The 24,310-nt window shown below is 47.4% G+C and overlaps 1 protein-coding gene across 1 annotated transcript in view; it reads right to left on the bottom strand.

Moving 5' to 3' along the window:
• LOC134347296 (uncharacterized) overlaps nucleotides 1-14,862 on the bottom strand; it is a 51,344-nt gene extending 36,482 nt beyond the window's left edge. Inside the window, exons 1-2 of the mRNA XM_063049695.1 lie at nucleotides 14,770-14,862; nucleotides 8,398-8,655 (exon numbers count right to left, since the gene is read on the bottom strand). Coding sequence (XP_062905765.1) covers nucleotides 8,398-8,655; nucleotides 14,770-14,833 — 322 coding nt within the window. The 5' untranslated portion in view covers nucleotides 14,834-14,862. The remainder of the gene's footprint in view (nucleotides 1-8,397; nucleotides 8,656-14,769) is intronic.
• Between the last annotated feature and the right edge of the window lie 9,448 nt (nucleotides 14,863-24,310).

Here is a 24,310-nt window from a genome sequence, read left to right as displayed (position 1 = left end):
TCTTTACTTCACCCCTCCCCCTATCCAGGTTTCATCTTTCACCTTCCGCTTTGTACGTCTTCCTTCCCTCCCCCCACCTTCTCAGTCTGACCTCTTCCTTTACCAGTCCTGGCCAAGGCTCTTGGCCCAAAACGTCAACTGCTTGTTCTTTTCCCATAGATGCTGCCTAGCCTGCTGAGTCCCTCCAGCATATTGTGTGTGTTCCTCACAGTTTAAGATAGTTATGGATAAATCTGGACCTTGAGAAGAATTAAATTGGGGCAGATCAAATTAGATCCCCTGCATCTTAATTTTCTGGATCAGCCTCCAATGAGAGATCTTGTCAAATGCTACTGCAAGTTTATGTAGACAATTACTGTACTGTTCTCATCAATCACCTTCATCAGCTTCCTCAAGTCATGTCAGAGTCCAATGACATTTGGAAGATCATTAATAACGCCTCCACAATCTCAACTGCTACCTCTTTCAGAACCCGAGGGTGCAGTTCATCTGGTCCCGGTAACTTATGTAGCCTTGGGTCTTTCAGCTTTTTGTGCACCTTGTAATAGTAACTGCACTCACTTCTCTTCCCTCACACCCTTCAACATCTGGCACACTGCTAGTGTCTTCCACAGTGAAGACTGACACAAAATACTCATTTAGTTCATCAGCTATCTGCTTGTCCCCCGTTATTTCTCTTCCAGCCCTATAGCTACTCTCATCTCTCTTATATTTTTTTACATTCTTGAAAAAGCTTTCATTATCCGCTTTGATATTATTTGCTAGCTTGCTTTCATATTTCATCTTTTCCCTTCTAATGACTCTTTTAATTGCTCCTTGTAGGTTTCTAAAAGCTTCCTAATCCTATATTACCATATAACAATTACAGCACGGTGTTACATACCCCGTAACTGGGTTGTCAAACCAGTAGAAATGGAACACTCGTTGGAGTCTGTGATTACTAGAAACTAATAAAGTTTTATTAACAAAAATAAGTAATACAGTACACTAACCGCAAGGATATAAATGTAACAGGTTAGCAATGATAGTATACACAGACACAGGGTAATAGGAATCAACCAAGCTCTATCGCAGTCTAGGGGTAAAATGATCAGACTTAGGTGAAGCAGAGTTCAGTTCAGTGTAGTGCAGTTCGAAATAATCGCTGTTGTTGCACAGTTGGGGGGGGAGGGGGAGGGAGGGGGGAGGGGGGAGGGGGGAGGGAGGGAGGGAGGGAGGGAGAGGGATAGAGAGATAGAGAGAGAGATAGACAGAAAGACAGATAGATAGATAGATAGACAGATAGATAGATAGATGAGGTTTCAGGCAAACCTTTCGACGCCTTCCGATCCCGCTGTGGTCACCGACTGTGACCCCTCCGGTCCGGATGCGACCGTTCTTCCATGGTGAAGCCGGCACCCAGGCAAGGGCGGACACACAACATCTCCCCACTGGTCGTACCTTTACACCCTGTGAGCCTCTGACCGATTCCCACGAATCGGTCTTCCAAACTCCCACCAACTTGTGGGGCACAATGCTCTTTCCAGGGTCTCGTGGCGTGTGTCCCGTGCCTTAGAAAACCCGCTATTTTTATCCCCCTGATGGGCTATCACCTGTCCATCAAACTTCACACTTCCTATTGTCTCAGCAGGATTCAGTTCAGGTTCAAAGCAAACTGTCTGTGGCAGACGCCAACATACTGAATTATGTGTCTCTCTCTCATTATCTCTCTCTTCTCTCTTATTAGCATTTTGAATGGCTCTCCGTTGTCTCTCGTTATCTCTCTCATTAACATCATCCGTCTGCAGCTCTGCTTGGCTTCACACATGACAACGGAAACAGGCCATCTCGTCCCTTTCTGTCTGTGCCGAACTCTTACCCTATCCTATTCCCACTGACCTGCACTCAGCCCATAACCCTCCATTCCTTTCCTATCCATATATCTATCTAATTTAACTTTAAACGACATCCTCTGGCTTCTGACTAAATTTTGCTTTGTTGTATGCCCTCTCTTTTGCTTTTACATTAGTTTTGACTTCCCTTGTCAGTCACAGTTGTACTATTTTGCCATTTGAGTGTTTCTTTGTTTTTCGAATACATGTATCTTGCACCTTAATGGCAGGAGGATTTTGGAGTTTAAGCTTACAGAAAGAAATTTCTCAGTATAGTCTGGAAAAGATGGCTTTCCTTCATTGTTCAGGGTATTGAGTTTAAGACTAAAGGAGTTATGAAGAAAGATTAGGCTGCACTTGCAGTATTGTGTACAATTCTGATTGCCCCATTATAGGAAAGATGTGGAGGCTTTGGAGAAGGCGCAGAAGATGATCACCAGGATGCTTCCCGGAAAGAGGATATTTGCCGTTAAGCGGAAATTCAACGAACTTGGGATTGTTCTCTTTGGAGCATCGGAAGCTGTGGGGAGAACTGCAAGAGGTTCTAAAATTATGCAAGCAAGGTAAAAAGGGGAAAGTGGAAAGATAATATGAGGGGCAGAATAAGAGTAATCAATTGTCTCAGAGGACTGCGGAGGCCAAGCCACTGGGTGTATTTAAGGCAGAGTTTGGTAAGTGGATAGGTGAGGAGTTAAGCATTACATTGAGAAAGCAGGCAAATGGAGCTGAAAAACGTTGGTCAGAACTGAATAGCAGAGCAGATTTGAGGAGTGAAATGGCCAAATTCTGTTCCTATATATTTTATAGTCTCTTATAAAGAGGCAAAAGTGTTTTAACTTAGTTCAACGTTGTGTACGGCACCAATATATCGGGTTAAAGGGCCTGTTCCTGTACTGCTTTGTTCTGTCCTCTACCCACCTACCCACTGAAATGACTGGGAAACCTGGGATCACCTACACTCAGTGGAACCTGGTGTGTTGCTCTGCTGCCGCCCCACAGGCCAACCCGCTTCAAGGGTCTACGTGCTGCGCGTTCAGAGATGCTCTTTTGCGCACCACTGTTGAAACGTTGATTATTTGAGCAACTGTTACCTCCCTGTCAACTTGAACCAGTCCGGCCATTCTCCTCTGACCTCTCTCATTAACACGGCATTTTCACCCACAGAACAGCTGCTCACTGGATGCTTTTTGTTTTTCGCACCATTCTCTGTAACTTCTGGAGACTGTTGCACATGAAAACCCCAGGAGATCAGCAGTTTCTGAGATAGTCAGACCACCCCATCTGGCACCAACAATCATTTTCATGGTCAAAGTCGCTCAGATCACATTTCTTCCCCATTCTGGTGTTTGGTCTGAAAAACAACTGAACCTGTTGACCATGTCTGCATGCTTTTATGCATCGAGGTGCTGCCACATGATTGACTAATTAGGTACTTGCATTAAAGAGCAGGCATACAGTGTGTACCTAATAAGACCATAACATATAGGAGCAGAATTAGGCCATTCGGCCCATTGCATCTGCCACCATTCCATTATGGCTGATTTATTATCTCTCTCAACCCAGTTCTCCTGTCTTCTTCTGGTAATCTTTGGCACCCTGATTAATCAAGAACTTTCTGCCTCTGCCTTGAATATACCCAGTGGCTTGGCCTACACAGCTGGCTGTGGCAATGAATTCCATAGATTCCTGTGGCTAAAGAAATTTTTCCTCATCCCTCACTTTTGAGACTGTGCCCTCTGGCCCTTGACTCTCCCACAATAGGAAACATCCTCTCCACATCCACTTTATCCAGGTCTTTTTATATTTTATTTGTTTCAATGAGATCCCCACTCATTCTTCTAAATTACAGGCCCAGAACCATCAAATGCTTCTAATGAATTAACCCTTTCATTCCTGGGATTGTTCTCATGAACCTCCTCTCACCATCTCCAATACTTCAAGCGTAGTCTGATCAATGCCTCATAAAGCCACGACATTACATCCTTGCTTTTGTATACTCATCCTCTCAAAATGAATGCTAATATTACACTTGCCCTCCTCACCACAGACCCATTCTGCAAATTAACCTTTAAGGAACCCTGCACGATGTCTCCCAAGTCAATTTGGACTTCTGATTTTTAAATCTTCTCCCATTTAGAAAACAGTCCACACACTTTCTCCTTCTTGTAAAGAGCATGACCATGCACTTCCCTATACTATATTTCATATACCACTCCTTTGCCCATTCTCCCAATCTGCTTCAGAGCTTCAGCAGACACTGTGCTTCTTTAACCCTATCCACCCATCTAGCTATCCACAAAGCCATCAATTTCTTCATCCAAATCATTGACATATAACATAAAAAAGTCCTAGGACCAACCCCTGCATTACACCACTTGTCATCGGCTGCCAACCAGAAAAGGCCCCCTTTATTTCTGCTCTTTGACTCCTGCCAGGCAGTCAGTGTTCTATCCATGCTAGTATCTTTCCTGTAATACCATGGGCTCTTATCATGTTAAGCAGTCTCATGTGTGGCACCTTGTCAAAGGCCTTTGAAAGTCCAAGAAAACACAATCTACTGACTTTCCTTTGTCTATACTGCTTGGTATTTCCTCAAAGAATTCCAACAGATTTGTCAGGTAAGATTTCCTCTTGAGGAAACCATGCCAACTTTGGTCTATTTTATCACGTATGTCCAAGTACCCTGAAACACCATCCTTAATAATAGCCTCCAACATCTTTCCAACCACTGAAGTCAGTCTGGCAGATAATTTCCTTTCTTCTGTTTCCCTCCTTCCAAAAGAATGGAGTGACATTTGTAATTTTCTAGTCCTCAGGAATCATTCCAGAATCGATTGATTTTTGAATGATCATTACTAATGCCTTCATAATCTCAAGTAACTCTTTTAGAACCCTGGGGTGTAGTCCATTTGGTCCAGGTGACTTATCTTCCTTCAGACTTTTCAGCACCCTACACTTAGTAATAGCAATGACACTCACTTCTGCCTCCTGACACTCTCTCATTTCTGGCAATCTGCTAGTGTCTTCCACAGTGAAGACTGATGCAAAATACATACTAAGTTCGTCCACTATTTCCAGTGTCATTTTCCAGTAGTCTGATATCTACTCTTCTCTCTCCTTTTACCCTTTATACATCTAAAAAAACATGTTGCATCCTCTTTTATATTATTGGCTACCTTATCTTCATAATTCATCTTTTCTCTCTTTATGGCCTTTTTAGTTGCCTTCGGTTGGCTTTTGAAAGCTCCCAAATCCTCTATCTTCCCCATAATTTTTGCTACATATATTATATGCACCCACTTTAGTTTTTATGCTGAATTTGATTTCCTGTCAGCCACAGTTACTTCATCCTCTCTTTAGAATACTTCTTTGTCTGTAGGATGTATCTTTCCTGCATCTTCTGAATTTCCCCCAGTAACTCCAGCCATTGCTGTTCAGCTGTTATCTCTGCTAGTGACCCGTTACGATCAATTTTGGCCAGCTCCTCTCTCATGCCTCTGTAATTGCCTGTCCTACACTGTAATACTGACACGTCGTACCTTAGCTCCTTCTCAAACTGCAGGGTAAATTCTATCATATTGTGATCACTCTCTCCTAAGTGTTCCTTTACGTTAAGCTCCCTAATCAAATCTAGGCCATAATGTAACGCACAATCCAGAATTGCCATTCCCTATTGAGGTCAATTACAAGCTGCGCTAAAAATCAATCTCATATGCATTCTACAAATCCCCTCTCTTGAAATCCAGCACAATCTACCAACATATTGAAATCCCTCATTACTATCATTACATTGTCCTTTTTGCATGCCATTTCTATCTCTCATTGTAACTTGTGACCCTCATCCTGGCTACTGTTCAGAGGCTTACATATAACTTCCACCAGGGTCCTTTTATACTTGCAATTTCTTAACTCCACCTACAAGGATTCTATACCTTCCAATCCTATGTCACCTCTGTCTCAGGATTTGATTTCATTTTTTACCCACAGAACCACCCCAGCCCTTCTGCCTATCTGGCTGTCCTTTCAATACAACGTATATCCTTGGACGTTAAGCTCCCAACTATGATCCTCTTTTAGCCAATACTGAGTGATGCTCACAACATCATACCTGCCAATCTCTAACTGCACTTCAAGATCAGCTACCTTATTCCGTATACTGCATGCATTCAAATATAACACCTTCAGTCCTGTGTTCCTCAATCTTCTTGATTTTGGCCCTTGTTAAACTTTAACCCATTCCACTGACTGTGATTTTGCCCCATCATTTGCCTGTCCTTTTTCACGGTCTCACTGCATCCAGTTGTATACCGATTCCCCATCCTCAGCCCTATCAGTCCAGCTCCCACCCTCCTGCCTAATCAGTTTAGATCCTCCCCAACAACTCTAGCAAACCTGCTGTGATGAATACACATAGATAAGGTGTTAGCTGTCCAGTGTGATCAGCAGTTGGTCTGCCACCTGTCTTCAAGAGAGAGATAAGGGACACAATGAAACAGCACCTGGAGATGTGTAGAGAGCTGTCTGGAGCGGCTCCCCCCCTTTGAACCTTGAACTGTTTGAAGTGATGGACAGGCGATACCCCAGCAGGGGGATAAAAAGGGACCGGTTCACTAAGGCAGGACACACACGCCACCCGAGGTAACGAGACCCTGGAAGCGGTATGCCTCTCACGAGTCGGTGGGAAGTACCAGACAACGGCCAGGGTGGAAAGGTACGATCAGCGGGAACCCGGTGTGTGTCCGCCCTTGCCTGGGTGCTGGGTTCACTGCAGAGGATCGACCGCATCTGGAGGAGGGGTCACAGTCGGTGACCTCAGGTGACATCACCAAGGATCTGCCCAAAAGCTGCTTGTGAGCAATATCGCCGGTCTGTGAGTGAAGCCGTGTCTGAATGATCAGTTGTTCCTGTTCTCTCTCTCTCTCCCCCAACGTTGTCTGTCGCCATGGCAACGATTACTGCGAACTGAACTACTAAACTGGACTGAACTTTGAGTCACTTTGAAGTTTGGTCATTTACCCCTAGACAACGATAGAGCTTGATTGATGCTGTTATCTTAATTCTGTGCACATGTGTGTTTATCATCGCTGAACTGTTGCATTTATTATCCTTTCGATTACTGTGTTGCTTGTTTCTTTAATAAAACTTTCTTAGTTCTAGTACTCCAGACTCCAACTGAGTGATCCATTTCTGCTGGTTTGGCAACCCAGTTACGGGGTACGTAACACTGCCCACAAGACTATTGGTCCCCCTTGGGTTCCAGTGTAACTTGTCCTTTTTGTACAAGTCATACCTTCCCCAGAAGAGAGCCCAATGATCCAAAAATCTGAAACTCTAGCCCCTGCACTAATTCCTCAGCCACACATTCATCTACTACATCATCATGTTCTTCCCTCTGCTTACATGTGACATAAGCAGCAATCAAGTTTGCCACCCCGGAGGTCCAGCTTTTCAGCTTTCCACCTACCTCCCTATATTCTCTCTTCAGGACTTCCTCCCTTTTCCCACTTAAGTTGTTGGTACCAATAGGTATCATGACTTCCAGCTGTTCAATTTCCCCTTCAGAATACAATGGACCCTATCTGAGACATCTCTGATCACGGCATCTAGGAGGCAATATGCCGTCCAGGTGTCTCTTTCAGATCCACGAAATCTGCTTTCTGCTCCTCTAATTAAGGAATGTCCTATTACTACTACATTCCTCTTCTCCCACCTTCCTCTCTAAGCTACAGTCATACTCAGTGCCAGAGACCTGGTCACTGCAGCTGTCCCTGGGGCGCCATCCAAAGCAGTACACTTATTAGAGAGGGGAATAGCACTGGCTGCCTATTCTCTCTCCCTCTCCTGACAGTCACCCAGGTACCGGTCTCCTGCAACTTAGGGGTGACTACCTCTCTGGAGCTCCTATCTATCACGTCTGTATAAGGTGCAGTTCATCTATCTGCATCCCCAGTTTCTTAACATGGTCTCTAAGGAGAAGTGGCTCAATGCATTTTGTGTAGTTGTAGTTATCAGGGTGACTGGTAGTCTCTCAGAGTTCCCACATCTCAAATAAAGAACATTCCACTACCTCAGCTCCATTCTCAGTGCACTAGATATGTATCATCAGAAGGGAAAAAAACACTGATCAGAAATTACTTAGAGCCTGCATCTGTGCTTGTCCAAATCTGTTCTCACCGCTGTCTGTTAAGCCAAAGCTGGATCACTCCAACACTGCCCCGCTCCAACAAGGTCCACTCTGCTTACACCTTTCTATTTATTGGCCTTGCACTGATCGTAGCCTGCCCAAAACAAAAGCCAAAAGCACCTGAACTCTTCTTAAACCTTGTGCTGCATTATCATTGAAGACTTCTTGCGCTGATTGAAGCCTGCAAAAGAAAACCAAATTCTCCCAAGCTCCTTTTAAACCTCATACTGTATCACCAACAAATGACCTCGCGCTCTGACTGCAGCCCAAAAAGCACAGATTCAGCCTCAGGATGGCTTCAATTGGTAAAATGGGAATAAACATTGGAGATGGGGGACTCACCACGTGAATGATTGGTTTGAGACATTATGAATGAAGCAAATTGTTTCAGTGTAATCTGCCGACTCTTGACAAATTCCAGCTTCCTCCTCCACCACTTGACCCCCTCACTCTTACTCATCCACTGGTCCTGGAGAACCAACGGCCGATCACTGTTGTAGGTCATGAACTTGACGCCGTCCACATAGCCGACAGACAGAAACTGCGGGAAGTCGGGAATCTCAAATGAGGAGGTCACAAAAAATTGGAGGAGATGAGAGGCTGAAAAAGAGGGGATGAAATGCAATCAGTTCACTGAATGAGATAACGTGTCAAGATGCAGACACCAAGTCACAGTCTGTGACAGGTGAAGAGATGGGGGTACAGCACCCCGTCTCTTCAACAGATGGGGCAGGGTGTGAATGGCGGGGTGGGTAGTCTGTCTGGTGCTGTGTACCTTCCCCCTGACCTCAGTATGCACCAAAGACACACACTTAAGGCTCCCAATCCCATCCCTAGTTTTCTTTCCTCACATTGAGCAGAGGCAGATCAGACATTCCCAAGAGTCAGTAGGGAATGTTGCATCTCCTCACTGAGTCTTGGAGCTTACCCTTGAACCTTTTCCTCTGCCCACTCGGAGATCTGATCTCCTGGACAGAGCTTGGGACGGGGTCTGGGGTAGGACTTGTGAATGAGGTGACTTGCCTCATCAGAGCGGACTCAGTGTGACCAGGGTCGTGGGATGAGGATGCATGTCTGGGATGGGTCGCTAATGCCAGTTCCCTGACCCTTCCTGTGGGTTCAGGGGATTCTGTGGTGATGGTGTTGGTGGTGTTTTCCAGCGCCAGGAGATGAGTAGCCCCACGTTTCAGAAGCACACACGAGGGCAGGGGTCACTGTTGTCCAGTCAACCACAAGTTTTATGCCACGTCTGTAGCCTTGATCTTCACCCACCCTTCCCTTTTCCTGATTGACCAACTCTTGTTCTGCTCACAGAGGGCGAGGTACCATTCTCCACGTTTGCCGTCACCAAGTGCTATTTTCTGGCACAAGGGAAGTAATCCATTTTCCAGGGTCTCCCTGTGAGCCCTTGGGGAGATCAGCTCTGGTGGTCAGTTCGTTGGAACGAGATGCAACATCAGAGAAAAGTGGGTCCTCAGGGAAATGACACTACACACCCTCGTCCAATACCGGACTTCACTGAGGATAGAGCCGGTCCATGGTGAAACACACACACACACACACATACTCACACTCTCTCACTCTCACACACTCACACGCAGACACATACACACACACCCACTCGCTCACACACACACACTCACACAGACACACACACTCTCTCTCACACACTCAGACTCTCTCTCACACACACTCTCTCTCTCTCACACACTGACACACAGACACATACACACACACCCACTCGCTCACACACACACACTCACACAGACACACACACTCTCTCTCACACACTCAGACTCTCTCTCACACACACACTCTCTCTCTCACACACTGACACACAGACACATACACACACTCCCACACACTCACACGCCTCATCTTTTCTCCCGCTCCAGTCTCCAGCTGTATCTCGCCTCTCTCCCAGCCCCGTCACTCACTTTACACTTGTCTGAAAGCAGACATCCCACCTCTCCCAGAAGTTCCAGGAGTTTCGCGCATATCGATAGTGGCTCCCTGACACCCGGAAATTATATACAATATCCCAGAAATAGATTTTTTTGAGAGCGAGAGCGAGCATCCTGATTGGTCTCTCTTTGTGCTAAGAGTGATCCCCAACCACTGGACCGCGAGGAAACGATATGATTTGGTGATATGAAACGATATGAGTCAGCTGCACCTTTCCTCATTCCCTGTCACGCACTGTTGAATTTTAACGCACGCGAGGTCATCAGTGACCCAAGACGTGCAAAGAAATAGGTCCGTGACCCGTCTGTGAATGTCCCCAGTGAATCATCCACATCAGCGCGGGAAAAAGATCAACTCCTCGAGCTTGCAAATGACGGTGGGCTGAAAAGTATGTTTGACATAACATCTCTGCCGGCATTCCGGATCAAAGCCAAGGCTGAATATCCTGAGAAAGCCACGAAAGCACTGAAATTGTTGCTTCCATTTCCAACATATTTCTGCGAAGCAGAGTTTTCTGCAATGAATGCAACGAAAACTAAATTGCGGAATAGACTGGAGATAAGGAACGCCCTTCGAGTATCACTGTCTCCCCTCACCCCTCGATGGCATCATCTTGTTGCAGGAAAACAAGCTCAGGGCTCCCACTGATTCAGCGATATTGGTGTGTGGGAATGATTTTATATGTTCATATGAGGAAAATATGCGGTGTGTTTAATCTCCAAACGTTACTTAAAATGTTATGATACTATTGATTTATAAGTGACTTATTAGTGGTCCCCACCCTCCAGGCCATGAAGAATACAGCGGTGGCCGGAACGCACCCAGCACACCTTTAAGAAAAAAATCGAAGTAAACAAGCTAATTAATTATGCAAACAACAGGAATTCTGCAGATGCTGGAAATTCAAGCAACACACATCAAAGTTGCTGGTGAACGCAGCAGGCCAAGCAGCATCTAGAGGAAGAGGCGCAGTCGACGTTTCAGGCCGAGACCCTTCGTCAGGACTAACTGAAGGAAGAGTGAGTAAGGGATTTGAAAGCTGGAGGGGGAGGGGGAGATGCAAAATGATAGGAGAAGACAGGAGTGGGAGGGATGGAGCCGAGAGCTGGACAGGTGATAGGCAAAAGGGGATACGAGAGGATCATGGGACAGGAGGTCCGGGAAGAAAGACAAGGGGGGGGGTGACCCAGAGGATGGGCAAGAGGTATATTCAGAGGGACAGAGGGAGAATAAGGAGTGAGAGAAAGAATATGTGCATAAAAATGGGTAACAGATGGGATACGAGGGGGAGGTGGGGCCTTAGCGGAAGTTAGAGAAGTCGATGTTCATGCCATCAGGTTGGAGGCTACCCAGACGGAATATAAGGTGTTGTTCCTCCAACCTGAGTGTGGCTTCATCTTTACAGTAGAGGAGGCCGTGGATAGACATGTCAGAATGGGAATGGGATGTGGAATTAAAATGTGTGGCCACTGGGAGATCCTGCTTTCTCTGGCGGACAGAGCGTAGATGTTCAGCAAAGCGGTCTCCCAGTCTGCGTCGGGTCTCACCAATATATAAAAGGCCACATCAGGAGCACCGGACACAGTATATCACCCCAGTCGACTCACAGGTGAAGTGATGCCTCACCTGGAAGGACTGTTTGGGGCCCTGAATGGTGGTAAGGGAGGAAGTGTAAGGGCATGTGTAGCACTTGTTCCGCTTACACGGATAAGTGCCAGGAGGGAGATCAGTGGGGAGGGATGGGGGGGGACGAATGGACAAGGGAGTTGTGTAGGGAGCGATCCCTGCAGAATGCAGAGAGAGGGGGGGAGGGAAAGATGTGCTTAGTGGTGGGATCCCGTTGGAGGTGGCGGAAGTTACGGAGAATAATATGTTGGACCCGGAGGCTGGTGGGGTGGTAGGTGAGGACCGGGGAACCCTATTCCTAGTGGGGTGGTGGGAGGATGGAGTGAGAGCAGATGTACGTGAAATGGGGGAGATGCGTTTAAGAGCAGAGTTGATGGTGGAGGAAGGGAAGCCCCTTTCTTTAAAAAATGAAGACATCTCCCTGGTCCTAGAATGAAAAGCCTCATCCTGAGAGCAAATGCGGCGGAGACGGAGGAATTGCGAGAAGGGGATGGCGTTTTTGCAAGAGACAGGGTGAGAAGAGGAATAGTCCAGATAGCTGTGAGAGTCAGTAGGCTTATAGTAGACATCAGTGGATAAGCTGTCTCCAGAGACAGAGACAGAAAGATCTAGAAAGGGGAGGGAGGTGTCGGAAATGGACCAGGTAAACTTGAGGGCAGGGTGAAAGTTGGAGGCAAAGTTAATAAAGTCAACGAGTTCTGCATGCGTGCAGGAAGCAGCGCCAATGCAGTCGTCGATGTAGCGAAGGAAAAGTGGGGGACAGATACCAGAATAGGCACGGAACATAGATTGTTCCACAAACCCAACAAAAAGACAGGCATAGCGAGGACCCATACGGGTGCCCATAGCTACACCTTTAATTTGGAGGAAATGGGAGGAGCAAAAGGAGAAATTATTAAGAGTAAGGACTAATTCCGCTAGACGGAGCAGAGTGGTGGTAGAGGGGAACTGATTAGGTCTGGAATCCAAAAAGAAGCGTAGAGCTTTGAGACCTTCCTGATGGGGGATGGAAGTATATAAGGACTGGACATCCATGGTGAAAATAAAGCGGTGGGGGCCAGGGAACTTAAAATCATCGAAAAGTTTAAGAGCGTGAGAAGTATCACGAACATAGGTCGGAAGGGATTGAACAAGGGGTGATAAAACAGTGTCGAGGTATGCAGAAACGAGTTCGGTGGGGCAGGAGCAAGCTGAGACAATAGGTCGGCCAGGACAGGCAGGTTTGTGGATCTTGGGTAGGAGGTAGAAACGGGAAGTGCGGGGTGTGGGAACTATAAGGTTGGTAGCAGTGGATGGGAGATCCCCTGAGCGGATAAAGTCGGTGATAGTGTGGGAGACAATGGCCTGGTGCTCCTTAGTGGGGTCACGATCGAGGGGTAAATAAGAGGAGGTATCCGCGAGTTGTCGCTGTGCCTCGGCAAGGTAGAGGTCAGTATGCCAGACTACAACAGCACCCCCCTTATCAGCGGGTTTAATAATAAGGTTAGGATTAGTGCGGAGGGAGTGGAGAGCAGAGCGTTCCGAAGGAGTGAGGTTGGAATGGGGACAAGGTGCGGTGAAGTCGAGACAGTTGATGTCCCGTCGGCAGTTGGCAATAAAGAGATCCAGAGCAGGCAGAAGACCAGAGCGGGGTGTCCATGAAGAAGAGGAGGGATGAAAACGGGAGAAGGGGTCATCGGTGGGGGTGGAAGAGTCCTTGCCGAAGAAGTAGGCTCGGAGACGGAGACGGCGGAAGAAAAGTTCCGCATCATGGCGAACACGGAACTCGCTGAGGTGTGGGCGAAGGGGGACAAACGTGAGGCCCTTACTGAGAACAGAGCGTTCTGCCTCCGACAGTTGAAGGTCGGAGGGGATGGTAAAGACCCGGCACGGATGAGAGCTGGGATCAGAGGGGGGAGGGGGGGAGGCTGGGTGTGTCAATGGAGAGGGGAGGGTTGGGGTGAGAGGAAGATGGAGCCTCTGAGGGCCCAGGAGCTGACGGTGGGATCTGAGGAAGACGGGGCTGCGGAGTGGTGGTGGGGTAATGGGAGACGGGAGTCACAACAGCAGCACATAAAGACCCGGCCTGGAGATCAAGGCTGGAGTCGCAGTTGGTGGTTGCGCAATCACTTCGAATGTGTCCCTGGTCGTTGCTGGAGTCCGGGTTTTGAATATGTCCTGAGGTGTTGGAGCCGCCGAGATCAATGGCAGGAGCCGCAATTGAAAGTTCATGCCTGCTAGCGTCGGGGCCGGCAGGCTCTGGAGTCCGTAGATGTAGGATCTTGATTAATTAAGCTAATTAATTAGGTGCCGCCCAGAATGTAAATGTCAGCCCAGATCAGAGGCGATTGCCGATTTCACGGTCTCTGATCTGGGCCGATATTTACGTGCAGTGCGGCACCTAATCAATTAGCTTGTTTATTTCGGCTTTTTTCTTAAAGATGTGCTGGGTGCGTTCTGGCTACCACTACATGCTTCACGGCCCGGAGGTTTGGGACCACTGTTATGATTGACTTATCAATACATTCACGCGAGGAAATATGTGCTGTGTGTTTAATATTAAATTCGTTAGATTAAACCCCTTTAGGAACGAAATTGAGTGTATTAGCCACTTACAAGTGACTTACAGTTGACTTATCACCTAAATTCCGGTCGCGTTTAATACCTGCCCCGCCCGCCACCCCCGGGTCGGCCGGTCCGCAAGAATATTGTCAATATTAAACCGGTGCGCGGTGCAAAAAAGGTTGGGGACTCCTGATTTAAACTAGCTGGCTAGCTGCCACGGAGCTACGCTATTGATGTCCTACGTGATGAGGCCAAACTCCCTGTAGACTAGCTTAAAGTTGTAATAGAATAAACATGATAATATAAGTACATATCTTAATGTCACACATACCCAATTTGGTTTACAGATTAGACAAAATCACTAAACAAAGTATTACATACATCCTTGAAGGTCGAGGTCGACGGGGGGGGGGGGGGGGGGGTGCAGATATGGGGTTGCGGACGGCGGAGTGCTACCTCCCTGAAATGAGTTTTTGCAGGGTGGGATGTCTGTGAAAGGAAACTCCTTCCCCAGGCTCGACCCCCCCCCCCCCACTGACCCTGACCCTGACCCTGACCCTTCCCCACACCATCACTCACATGCGGAGGCCTCTCCACGCTGGAAGACGAACACTATCAACAACGCTCTCAAGGACGCTTCCATTTCTCGGAACTGAAAAGATTCACGACAGAAGCGAAACTAACCGGCATATAACCATATAAGGTTTTGGTCCAATCAGAAACATCAGTAGACGGCGTGTCACCAGTCTCCGGGTAGAAGAGCACTGAGGGAGCGGTGAGCTCAAAACTTCAAAATCAGTTCATTACCAAAGCAAGTTGTGTCATCATATACTACTCTAAAATTCAGTTTCTTGCGGGTAGAACAAATAAACATAGAAACATCGAAAACCTGGAGCTCAATACAGGCCCTTCGGCCCACAATGCTGTGCCGAACACGTACTTTAGAAGTTACCTCGGGTTACCCATAGCCCTCTATTTTTCTAAGCTCCACGTACCTTGTACTGTTAAGAATTACAATCGAATCATTGAAAATATTACACACAAAGACTGACCAACAACCAATGTGCAAAAGATCGCAAACTGTGCAAATACAGTACAAAAATAATATAAAATACAAACGTTTGTAATATCAAGGATATAAGTTGAGTTGTAGAGTCCTTGAAAGTGAGCCCACAGGTTAGCGAATCAGTTCAGTGCAGAAGTGAGTGAGGTTATCCACACTGGATCAGGAGCCTGATTGTTGAAGAGTAGTAACTATTCCTGAACCTGACGGTGTGGGACCTAAGATATCTGTACCTCCTTCCCAATGGCATCAGTGAGAATAGAGCTTGGCCCAGACTGTGGGGTTCCGAGATGGCAGATGCTGCTTTCTTGTGGCAGTGCTCCTTGTAAATGTGCTCAGTGGTGGGAAGGGCTTTTCCTCTGGACTGTATCCACTACTGTTCGGAGGCTTTTCCATTCTTGGGCATTGGAGTTCCTGTACTGCACTGTGAGGCAACCAGTCAGGGTACCCTCCACAGTGCATCCACAAAGGCTGGTCAGCGTTCTAGATGACATGCCGACTCTGCACGAACTTCCATGAAAGTAGAAGTGCTGCCACGTCTTTGTGAATGGGCAAAAGATTTGAGCCTGGAATTTGTGCAGTCGACGTTTCAGGCCGAGACCCTTCGTCAGGACTAACTGAAGGAAGAGTGAGTAAGGGATTTGAAAGTTGGAGGGGGAGGGGGAGGGGGAGATCCAAAATGATAGGAGAAGACAGGAGGGGGAGGGATGGAGCCAGGAGCTGGACAGGTGATTGGCAAAAGGGATACGAGAGGATCATGGGACAGGAGGTCCGGGAAGAAAGACAAGGGGGGAGGACCCAGAGGATGGGCAAGAGGTATATTCAGAGGGACAGAGGGAGAAAAAGGAGAGTGAGAGAAAGAAAGTGTGCATAAAAATAAGTAACAGATGGGGTACAAGGGGGAGGTGGGGCCTTAGCGGAAGTTAGAGAAGTCGATGTTCATGCCATCAGGTTGGAGGCTACCCAGACGGAATATAAGGTGTTGTTCCTCCAACCTGAGTGTGGTTTTTTATGCACACATTCTTTCTCTCACTCTCCTTTTTCTCCCTCTGTCCCTCTGAATATACCTCTTGCCCATCCTCTGGGTCCCCCCCCCCTTGTCTTTCTTCCTGGACCTCCTGTCCCATGATCCTCTCGTATCCCCTTTTGCCTATCACCTGTCCAGCTCTTGGCTCTATCCCTCCCCCTCCTGTCTTCTCCTATCATTTTGCATCTCCCCCTCCCCCTCCAACTTTCAAATCCCTTACTCACTCTTCCTTCAGTTAGTCCTGACAAAGGGTCTCGGCCTGAAACGTCGACTGCACCTCTTCCTACAGATGCTGCCTGGCCTGCTGCGTTCACCAGCAACTTTGATGTGTGTTGCTTGAATTTCCAGCATCTGCAGAATTCCTGTTGTTGAGCCTGGAATTTGTTTGCTAATGAGATTGAAAGACACAGTCAGAGACCTGATTTGTGCTTCCTCTGTTGTGTTGTCAAAATCAAAATCAAGTTTATTGCCATATACACAAATACAAGTACACATACGCACGCGTGCAATGAAAATTTTACTTGCAACTGGTGACACTGCTTTGGAGCACCTGGACAACTGTAATACCCATGTCAGACCACTTACAGAATGGCATTCAACACCACCATCCCCTCTGTACTTACAACCAGGCTTCAAAACCTGGGCTTCTGTACCTCTGCAATTGGATCCTTGATTTCCTCATTGGGAGGCCACAGTCAGTCCAGATTGGAAATAACATGTCCTCACTGACAGTCAGCAGAGGCATACCTCCAGTATGGGGGCTTAGCCCGCTGCTCTACGCTCTCTGCACACTGACTGTGAGGCTAAGCACAGCTCAAACGTCACCGATGATGCCACTGTTGGTAGAATCAACGAGCGAGGTAGATTGCATCGTTGAATTGTGTGGCAACAAGCTTGCACACATCAGTATGATCAAGGAACTGAAATTTGCCTTCAAGAGGGGAAGTCAGAACACACACCAGTGCCCATTGAAGTCTTAAATGCAATCTTAAAGATAGCAAGCCAATGGCTATACTTCATTAAGAATTTAAGGAGATTCAGTATGTCACTAAAATACTTGCATTTATGCAAGTTTTGTTTAGTTTCTGTTAATTCAAATTTATGTTAACTTATGCTTATCCTTGTCTTGTAACATACCATGTTACTGTTGCACAATGATAATTTTATGGCATTTATCCTGTGTAAGAATGCCTATAACCAGGTCAGGTCACTTGTCTGAGTGCTACTGGTACCACGGAACCCAGTACTACCCGTCGCATGGTCGGCGGTCAGCGTCTAAACCGGCTCCCCCAATAGGCTTGCCTGCTGAGGAGGGTGGCGAGACACCCTGCAGGACGAAAAACAAGACCTGTCAAAGGGCGGATGAACCCTCTCGTAGGGTCGACGGCCATCTAGCAAACACATGCCGTAAAGCGCGGAAAGGGCATCCCTCACATCGAAGCTTGGTCTGGCCATTCACTGCAACAGAACTTCCCCCAGCCATCTTGGACCCCACCATGCCGCTGGATCCGGGAGGGGATGTCGAGAGGGTGGGTCTGGACCTGTGCAACCCCCTACTCACCTAAAATCCACTCAGGCACACGCCATTCCTTTCTGAGGAGCAGGGTACCACCCCGCTAACTGACTGAAAGGAACCACCATCATCCTATGGGATGGATAGCCAGCGAGAGATAACAATAGACTTGAACATGAAGAAATTTCTACAAGCCTCGCTCTTAAGTGCACATCATGATCCTGGAGTCAGAAGTTCCTGTGTGGCCTCCACAGATACTGAGGGAGAAGGTTCCAGTCGTCCCCTCCCTCCTGGTCAGAGAGATATACAGCCTGAAAACAGGCCCTTCAGCCCATCAGATTTGTGCTGATCCTCAACCACCCATTTACATTAATCCTATAGTTTTTTATTCTCCCCTCATTCCCATCACTTCCCCTCAGGTTCTACCCTTCAAATACACTCTGGGTCAGCGGCCAATTAATCTACCACCCTGCACAACTTAGGAATGTGGGAGGAAACTGGAGCACCCGGAGGAAACCCACACGGTCATGGGGAGAACATACAAACTCCTTTCGGACAATGGCGAGAATCAAACTCTAATTGATAACTGCTGGTGCTCGAAAGTGAAGCACTGACTGCTAAACTACTGTGATGCACGTTTGAAGTATTGTGATCAATTCTGGGCTCTGCATCTAATGAAGGATGTGCTGGTGTTGGGGAGGGTCCAGAGAAGGTTTACGAGAATGATCCCAGGATGAAAGGTTTAACATAAGAAGGGTGTTTGATGCCTCCAGGCCTGTACTCGATGAAGTTCAGAAAGTTGGAGGGGAGGTGGCATCTCCTTGAAAGCTACTTGATACTGAAAGGCCTGTGTGGAGTGGCCATGGAGAGCATCAGAGGGCACAGCCTCAGAATAAAGGGATGTCCCTTTGGAACGGAGATGAGGAGGGATTCCTTCAGTCGAATGGTGAATCTGTGGATTTCCTTATCATAGAGGACTGTGGAGGCCAAGTCAATGAATGGATTTAAGGCAGAGATTGAAATGTTATTGACTGGTGAGAAGGTTAAGTTTTACCAGGAGAAGGTGGAGAATGGGGTTAAAAATAATCAGCCATGATCGTCTAGCAGAGCAGACCATGATTGAACAGGCTAAGTCAACTCCCGTTTCTGCTCTTATGGTAACACACGCAGTCATAGGGAGAAAATGAAAACTCCAGAGATTCAGTGCCAGGTATTTGGATCGAACGCAGGTCTCGGGGGTCATGAGGATGCAACTCTACCTGTTGGGCCACCGTGCTAACCTGCAGGAGTTCATTGCTGCCACCTCCTTACTTTGTGGCTCTTCTTGGGTGTGTAGTAAAGAAAGGGGAGTGGACACAGGCTCTGGGAGAAAGGGCGTCCATTCACAGTCCCACAAACCCATGCAAGCACAGTGAACCCCATTCCTCCAACACCTGAGCCAATGTCCAGATACTAAGCTTTTCTAGGGACCACAGTGTGTTCTGCCCTGCCTTGGAGATGAAGTTCTCTGTCACCTCCTCCCCCTTGAACCCTTCCTCAGCCCACAGGTCGCTCCGAGCTTCAGAAGCTGGTCTTCACCCTGTCACCTGGTTGCCAGTAGTTGCCTCAATCTGTTCACTGGGCTCAGCCACAAACTCTCCCAGCTCATGAGCCCTCATCAGAGCTGACTTTTGAGAGCGTTGGCTTCCCACAAGATCCTGGGGATATCATTCTCTGTTCCTGAGTGGCACTTCCATTCCTATCCTGGAGCCCCAGGGGAAATGGGAAGCCCACCACTCTGAACTCGAGCAGTCATACCTTTGAGCTGTTCCACCACTCAGTACTGTCATGGTTGATCCAATCTCGGCTTCAGCACCACCAGAGCACCCTCTCTCCATTTCCGCCCAGATTTGTTCAAATGCTTGCCTTGAAAATGCTCAGTGACTTTGCCTTCATATCTTTGATCTGTCCCACCTCAACTCCCCTCCCTCCGGCCTTTCTGTTTGTAAACTCTGTCACAACAAAGCCCAGGGCAAGTTGAGGAACAGCACCTCACCTTCCATCTGGGTACGTTGAAGTCTTCTGCATCTAATGCTTGATTCTACAACTTTAGCTTACTTTCTCTTTGTGCTGAGGGTCATACCATCACAGGCATGAGCCTCTCCAGCATTGAGGGCATTTTCAAGAGGCACTGCCTGAACTGGGCAGTGCCCCTCATTAAGGACCCTCACCATCCCTCATCTCCCTCATCTCGTTACTACCATCTGGGCACATCCATCAAGAGATAAGGCCTTCCTCTTGACTTCAAAGTTCAAAGTAAATTGATTATCAAAGTAACCATATACAACCCTGAGAGTCATTTTCTTGTGGGCATACTCGGTAAATCTAATAACCATAGTAGAATCAATGAAAGACTGCACCAACAAACTGTATGTAAAAGACAACAAACTGCAAATACGAAAAGAAAGAAAAATAATAATAATAATAATAATAACATAAATAAATAAGCAATAAATATTGAGAACATGAGATGAAGAGTCCTTGAATGTGAGCCGATCGGTTGTGGGAACATCTCAATAAAAGGGCAAGTGAATTTGAGTGATTTTACTATATTCTCTTTGGTTCAAGAGCCTGATGGTTGAGGAGTAGTAACTGTTCTATAACCTGGTGGTGCGAGTCCTGAGGCTCCTGCACCTGAGAGCAGCAGTGGAACGAGAGCATGATCTAGGTGGTGGGGATTGCTGATGGTGGATGTTGCTTTCCTGCGATAGCACTTTGTAGAGATGTGTAGAGTGGTGGGGAGTGGTTTAGCCATGATGGACTGGTTGGTATCCATTACTTTTTGTAGGATTTTCCGATCTAGGGCATTGGTGTTTCCATACCAGGCTGTGATGCAGCCAGTCAATATGTTCTCCATCATACAGAAATTTGACAAAGTTTTAGACGTTATGCCGAATCTTCACAAACTGCTAAGGAAGCACATGTGCTGCCTTACTTTTTTCAAAATTGCACTTACACACTGCACCCAGGACAGGTCCTCTGAAAGGATAACACCAAGGAATTCAGAGTTGGTCACCTTCTCCACCTCTGATTCTCTGATAAAGACATGCTCATGGATTCCAGTTTCCTCCCCCCAGTCATTAACCAGCTCCTTGGTCTTGCTGACATTGAGTAAGCGGTTTTTGTTGTGGCACCACTCAGCCAAATTTTCAGCCAGAAGAATAACGTGAGCTGCCTTAATGACTATCGCCCGGTAGCACTCACATCTACAGCGATGAAAGGCTTTGAGAGGTTGGTCATGACTAGACTGAACTCCTGCCTCAGCAAGAACCTGGACCCATTGTAATTTGCCTATCGCCACAATAGGTCAACAGCAGATGCAATCTCAATGGCTCTTCACATGGCTTTAGACCACCTGGATAACACAAACACCTATGTCAGGATGCTGTACTATAGCTCAGCATTTAATTATGATTATGATTATGATCATGAGGACAAGCAGTCCCCTTTTATTGTCATTTAGTAACACATGCATTAAGAAATGATAAAAATGTTTTTCCAGAATAATATCACGAAAACACATGACAAACCGACTTAAAAACTAACAAAAACCACATAATTATAACATATAGTTATAACAGTGCAAAGCAATACCGTAATTTATAAGAACAGAACATGACACAGTAAAAGTCTCAGAGTCTCTCGAAAGTCCCATCATCTCACGCAGACGGTAAACCTCCAGCGCAGCCAACTTACCGATGCAGCATCCTGGAAGCATCTGACCACAGTCTGACTCCGAGTCTGTCCGAAAAACTCTGAGCCTCCGACCACCTATTCGACACCGAGCACCGAGCACCACCTCTGCTGAGCATTTTGACCCCGGCAACAGGCGATGCGCAAAGCCGAGGATTTGGGGCCTTCGTCTCCGGAGATTCTCGATCGCACAGTAGCAGCGGCAGCGAAGCAGGCATTTCAGAAGTTACGCCAGATGTTCCTCTGCACTTCTCAAGGCTGTCCCCATTGTTACGAGAATACACATAAGATTAAGATGTTTGCTGGCCTGGGCTAGCATCAGTGGCATCAGCAGTTGGTCTGCCACCTGCCCTCAGGGGAAGGAGAGATAAGGAACAATGGAGCAGCGTCTGGAGATGTGTAATGAAGGGATGTGGGAGGAAGAGCTGTCTGGAGCGGCTCCCCCCTTTGAACCCTGAACTGTTTGAAGTGATGGACAGGCGATACCCCAGCAGGGGGATAAAAAGGGACAGGTTCGCTAAGACAGACACACACGCCACCCGAGGTAATGAGACCCTGGAAGCGGTACGCTTCTCACGAGTGGGTGAGAAGTGCCAGACAACGACCAGGGTGGAAAGGTACGATCAGCGGGAACCCGGTGTGTGTCCGCCCTTGCCTGGGTGCCGGGTTCACTGCAGAGGATCGACCGCATCTGGAGGAGGGGTCACAGTCGGTGACCTCAGGTGACATCACCAAGGACCCGCCCAAAGGCTGTTTGTGAGCCATCTCGCTGGTCTGTGAGTGAAGCCGTTCTGAATGATGAGTTGTTCCTATTCTATCTCTCTCTTCCCCCACATTGTCCACCGCCATGGCAACGATTACTGCGAACTGAACTACTAAACTGGACTGAACTTTGAGTCATTTTGAAATTGGTCATTTACCCCTAGACAACGATAGAGCTTGATTGATGCTGTTATCTTAATTCTGTGCACATGTGCGTTTATCATCGCTGAACTGTTGCATTTATTATCCTTTCGATTAATGTGTTGCTTGTTTCTTTAATAAAACTTTCTTAGTTCTAGTACTCCAGACTCCAACTGAGTGATCCATTTCTGCTGGTTTGGCAACCCAGTTACGGGGTACGTAACATAAGTGGGGTTCTCGTCCGCGATTTTGAACGCTAAATTTGGGACGGAGTAAATTGATTGGGTTAAAATTCCCGAAAGAAAGAAAAGACAAACAGCAGAAATGGAGGTTGAGGAATTTATAAAGGCGCCGACCTTGGAGGCATTAGAGGATGCCAGGAAATCGGAATTGATAGCTGTGGCCAAACGGGTGAATCTTGCTAAGGTGAAGTCGACAATGAGGAGAGAGGAGATACACAGAGCTATTGTAGAGCACTATGTATCTAAAGGTGTGTTTCCCCAAGGTGAGCTGGGGGTGGTGTCTATTGAAAAACCTGCTGGAGACGCGGTACAGGTACAGCTTGAAAAACTGAGACTCGAGCACGAGTTCCGGGTACGGCAGTTAGAACACGAAGAGAAGCAGTTAGAAAGGCAGGAGAGAGAGTTAGAAAGGCGGGAGAAAGAGAGAGAGTTAGAAAGGCAGGAGAGAGAGTTAGAAAGGCGGGAGAAAGAGAGAGAGTTAGAAAGGCAGGAGAAAGAGAGTTAGAAAGGCGGGAGAGAGAGAAAGAGTTAGAAAGGCGGGAGAGAGAGAAAGAGGTAGAAAGGCAAGAGAGAGAAAGACAGTTGGAGAGAGAAGAGAGAGAGAGGGACAGGCAGTTGGAGAGAGAGGAGAAACAGAGGGAAAGGGAATTTGAGCTGGAGAAGTTAAAGATAAGGGCCGAGCAGGGGCTCGTGCCGAACCAAGGTGGAGGGTTCCGGGCGACCCAGGAGGTTAGGCTGGTTCCCCCATTTGACGATACCGATGTGGATCGGTACTTTCTCCACTTCGAAAAAGTAGCTATAAGTCAGGACTGGCCGAGGGATAAGTGGGTTGTTTTACTTCAGAGTGTACTGAAAGGGAAAGCCCAACAAGCTTACTCCGCTTTATCCGCGGAAGATGCCCAGAAGTATGAGGTGGTGAAGGAGGCCATCCTCAGGATTTATGAGTTGGTCCCGGAGGCATACCGGCAGAGGTTCCGGAATGCGAGGAAGCAGTGGGACCGCACGTATTTGGAGTTTGCTCGCGAGATGCAAACATATTGTGAGCGTTGGTGCGCCTCGAAAGGGGTAGAGGGGGATTATGACAGACTGCTGCAGCTGATTCTGATTGAGCAGTTTAAAGGTTGTGTCCCTGAGGGTATGAGACCCTACCTCGATGAGAAAGAGGCAGCCACGTTAGCCGCAACTGCTAAGTTAGCGGATGAGTATGCGTTGACGCATAAAATGAAGTTTGCCCCGAGTAAAGGCTACCAGAAGGGTAGTCAGGACGGCGGGGAGAGTCCGCCGGAAAAGTCAGAAAGTAAGCCGGGGACTAGTGAAAAGGATAAGGTAGACCGGGAGCAGTCTGGTAGGAAGTCTCCTGGGGTCGTCTGTTATAATTGTGGGAAAGTCGGACACTTTGCGTCCAGGTGCTTTGCCCCAAGGAAGGAGACGGGGAAAGGAAAAGCGGAAATTTTGAATGGCTGTATTGAGCTGTTAAGCGAACCGCTAGGGAAGGACAGGTCTGAAAAAGTCCAGGAAGGGCGCGAGAGGTTTATCTCGGCCGGACTGGTGTCAGTGAAAAAGAGGTTAAAACCAGTTCCAGTGCGGATCTGGAGAGACACGGGAGCGTGTCAGTCACTAATACTGAAGAGTGTATTAGA

The sequence above is a fragment of the Mobula hypostoma genome, chromosome 5 (genome assembly GCF_963921235.1).
Source record: "Mobula hypostoma chromosome 5, sMobHyp1.1, whole genome shotgun sequence".
Taxonomy (NCBI): domain Eukaryota; kingdom Metazoa; phylum Chordata; class Chondrichthyes; order Myliobatiformes; family Myliobatidae; genus Mobula; species Mobula hypostoma.
The sequence above is the reverse complement of the archived record's forward strand: the minus strand, read 5'-3'. Positions and strand labels throughout refer to the sequence as shown.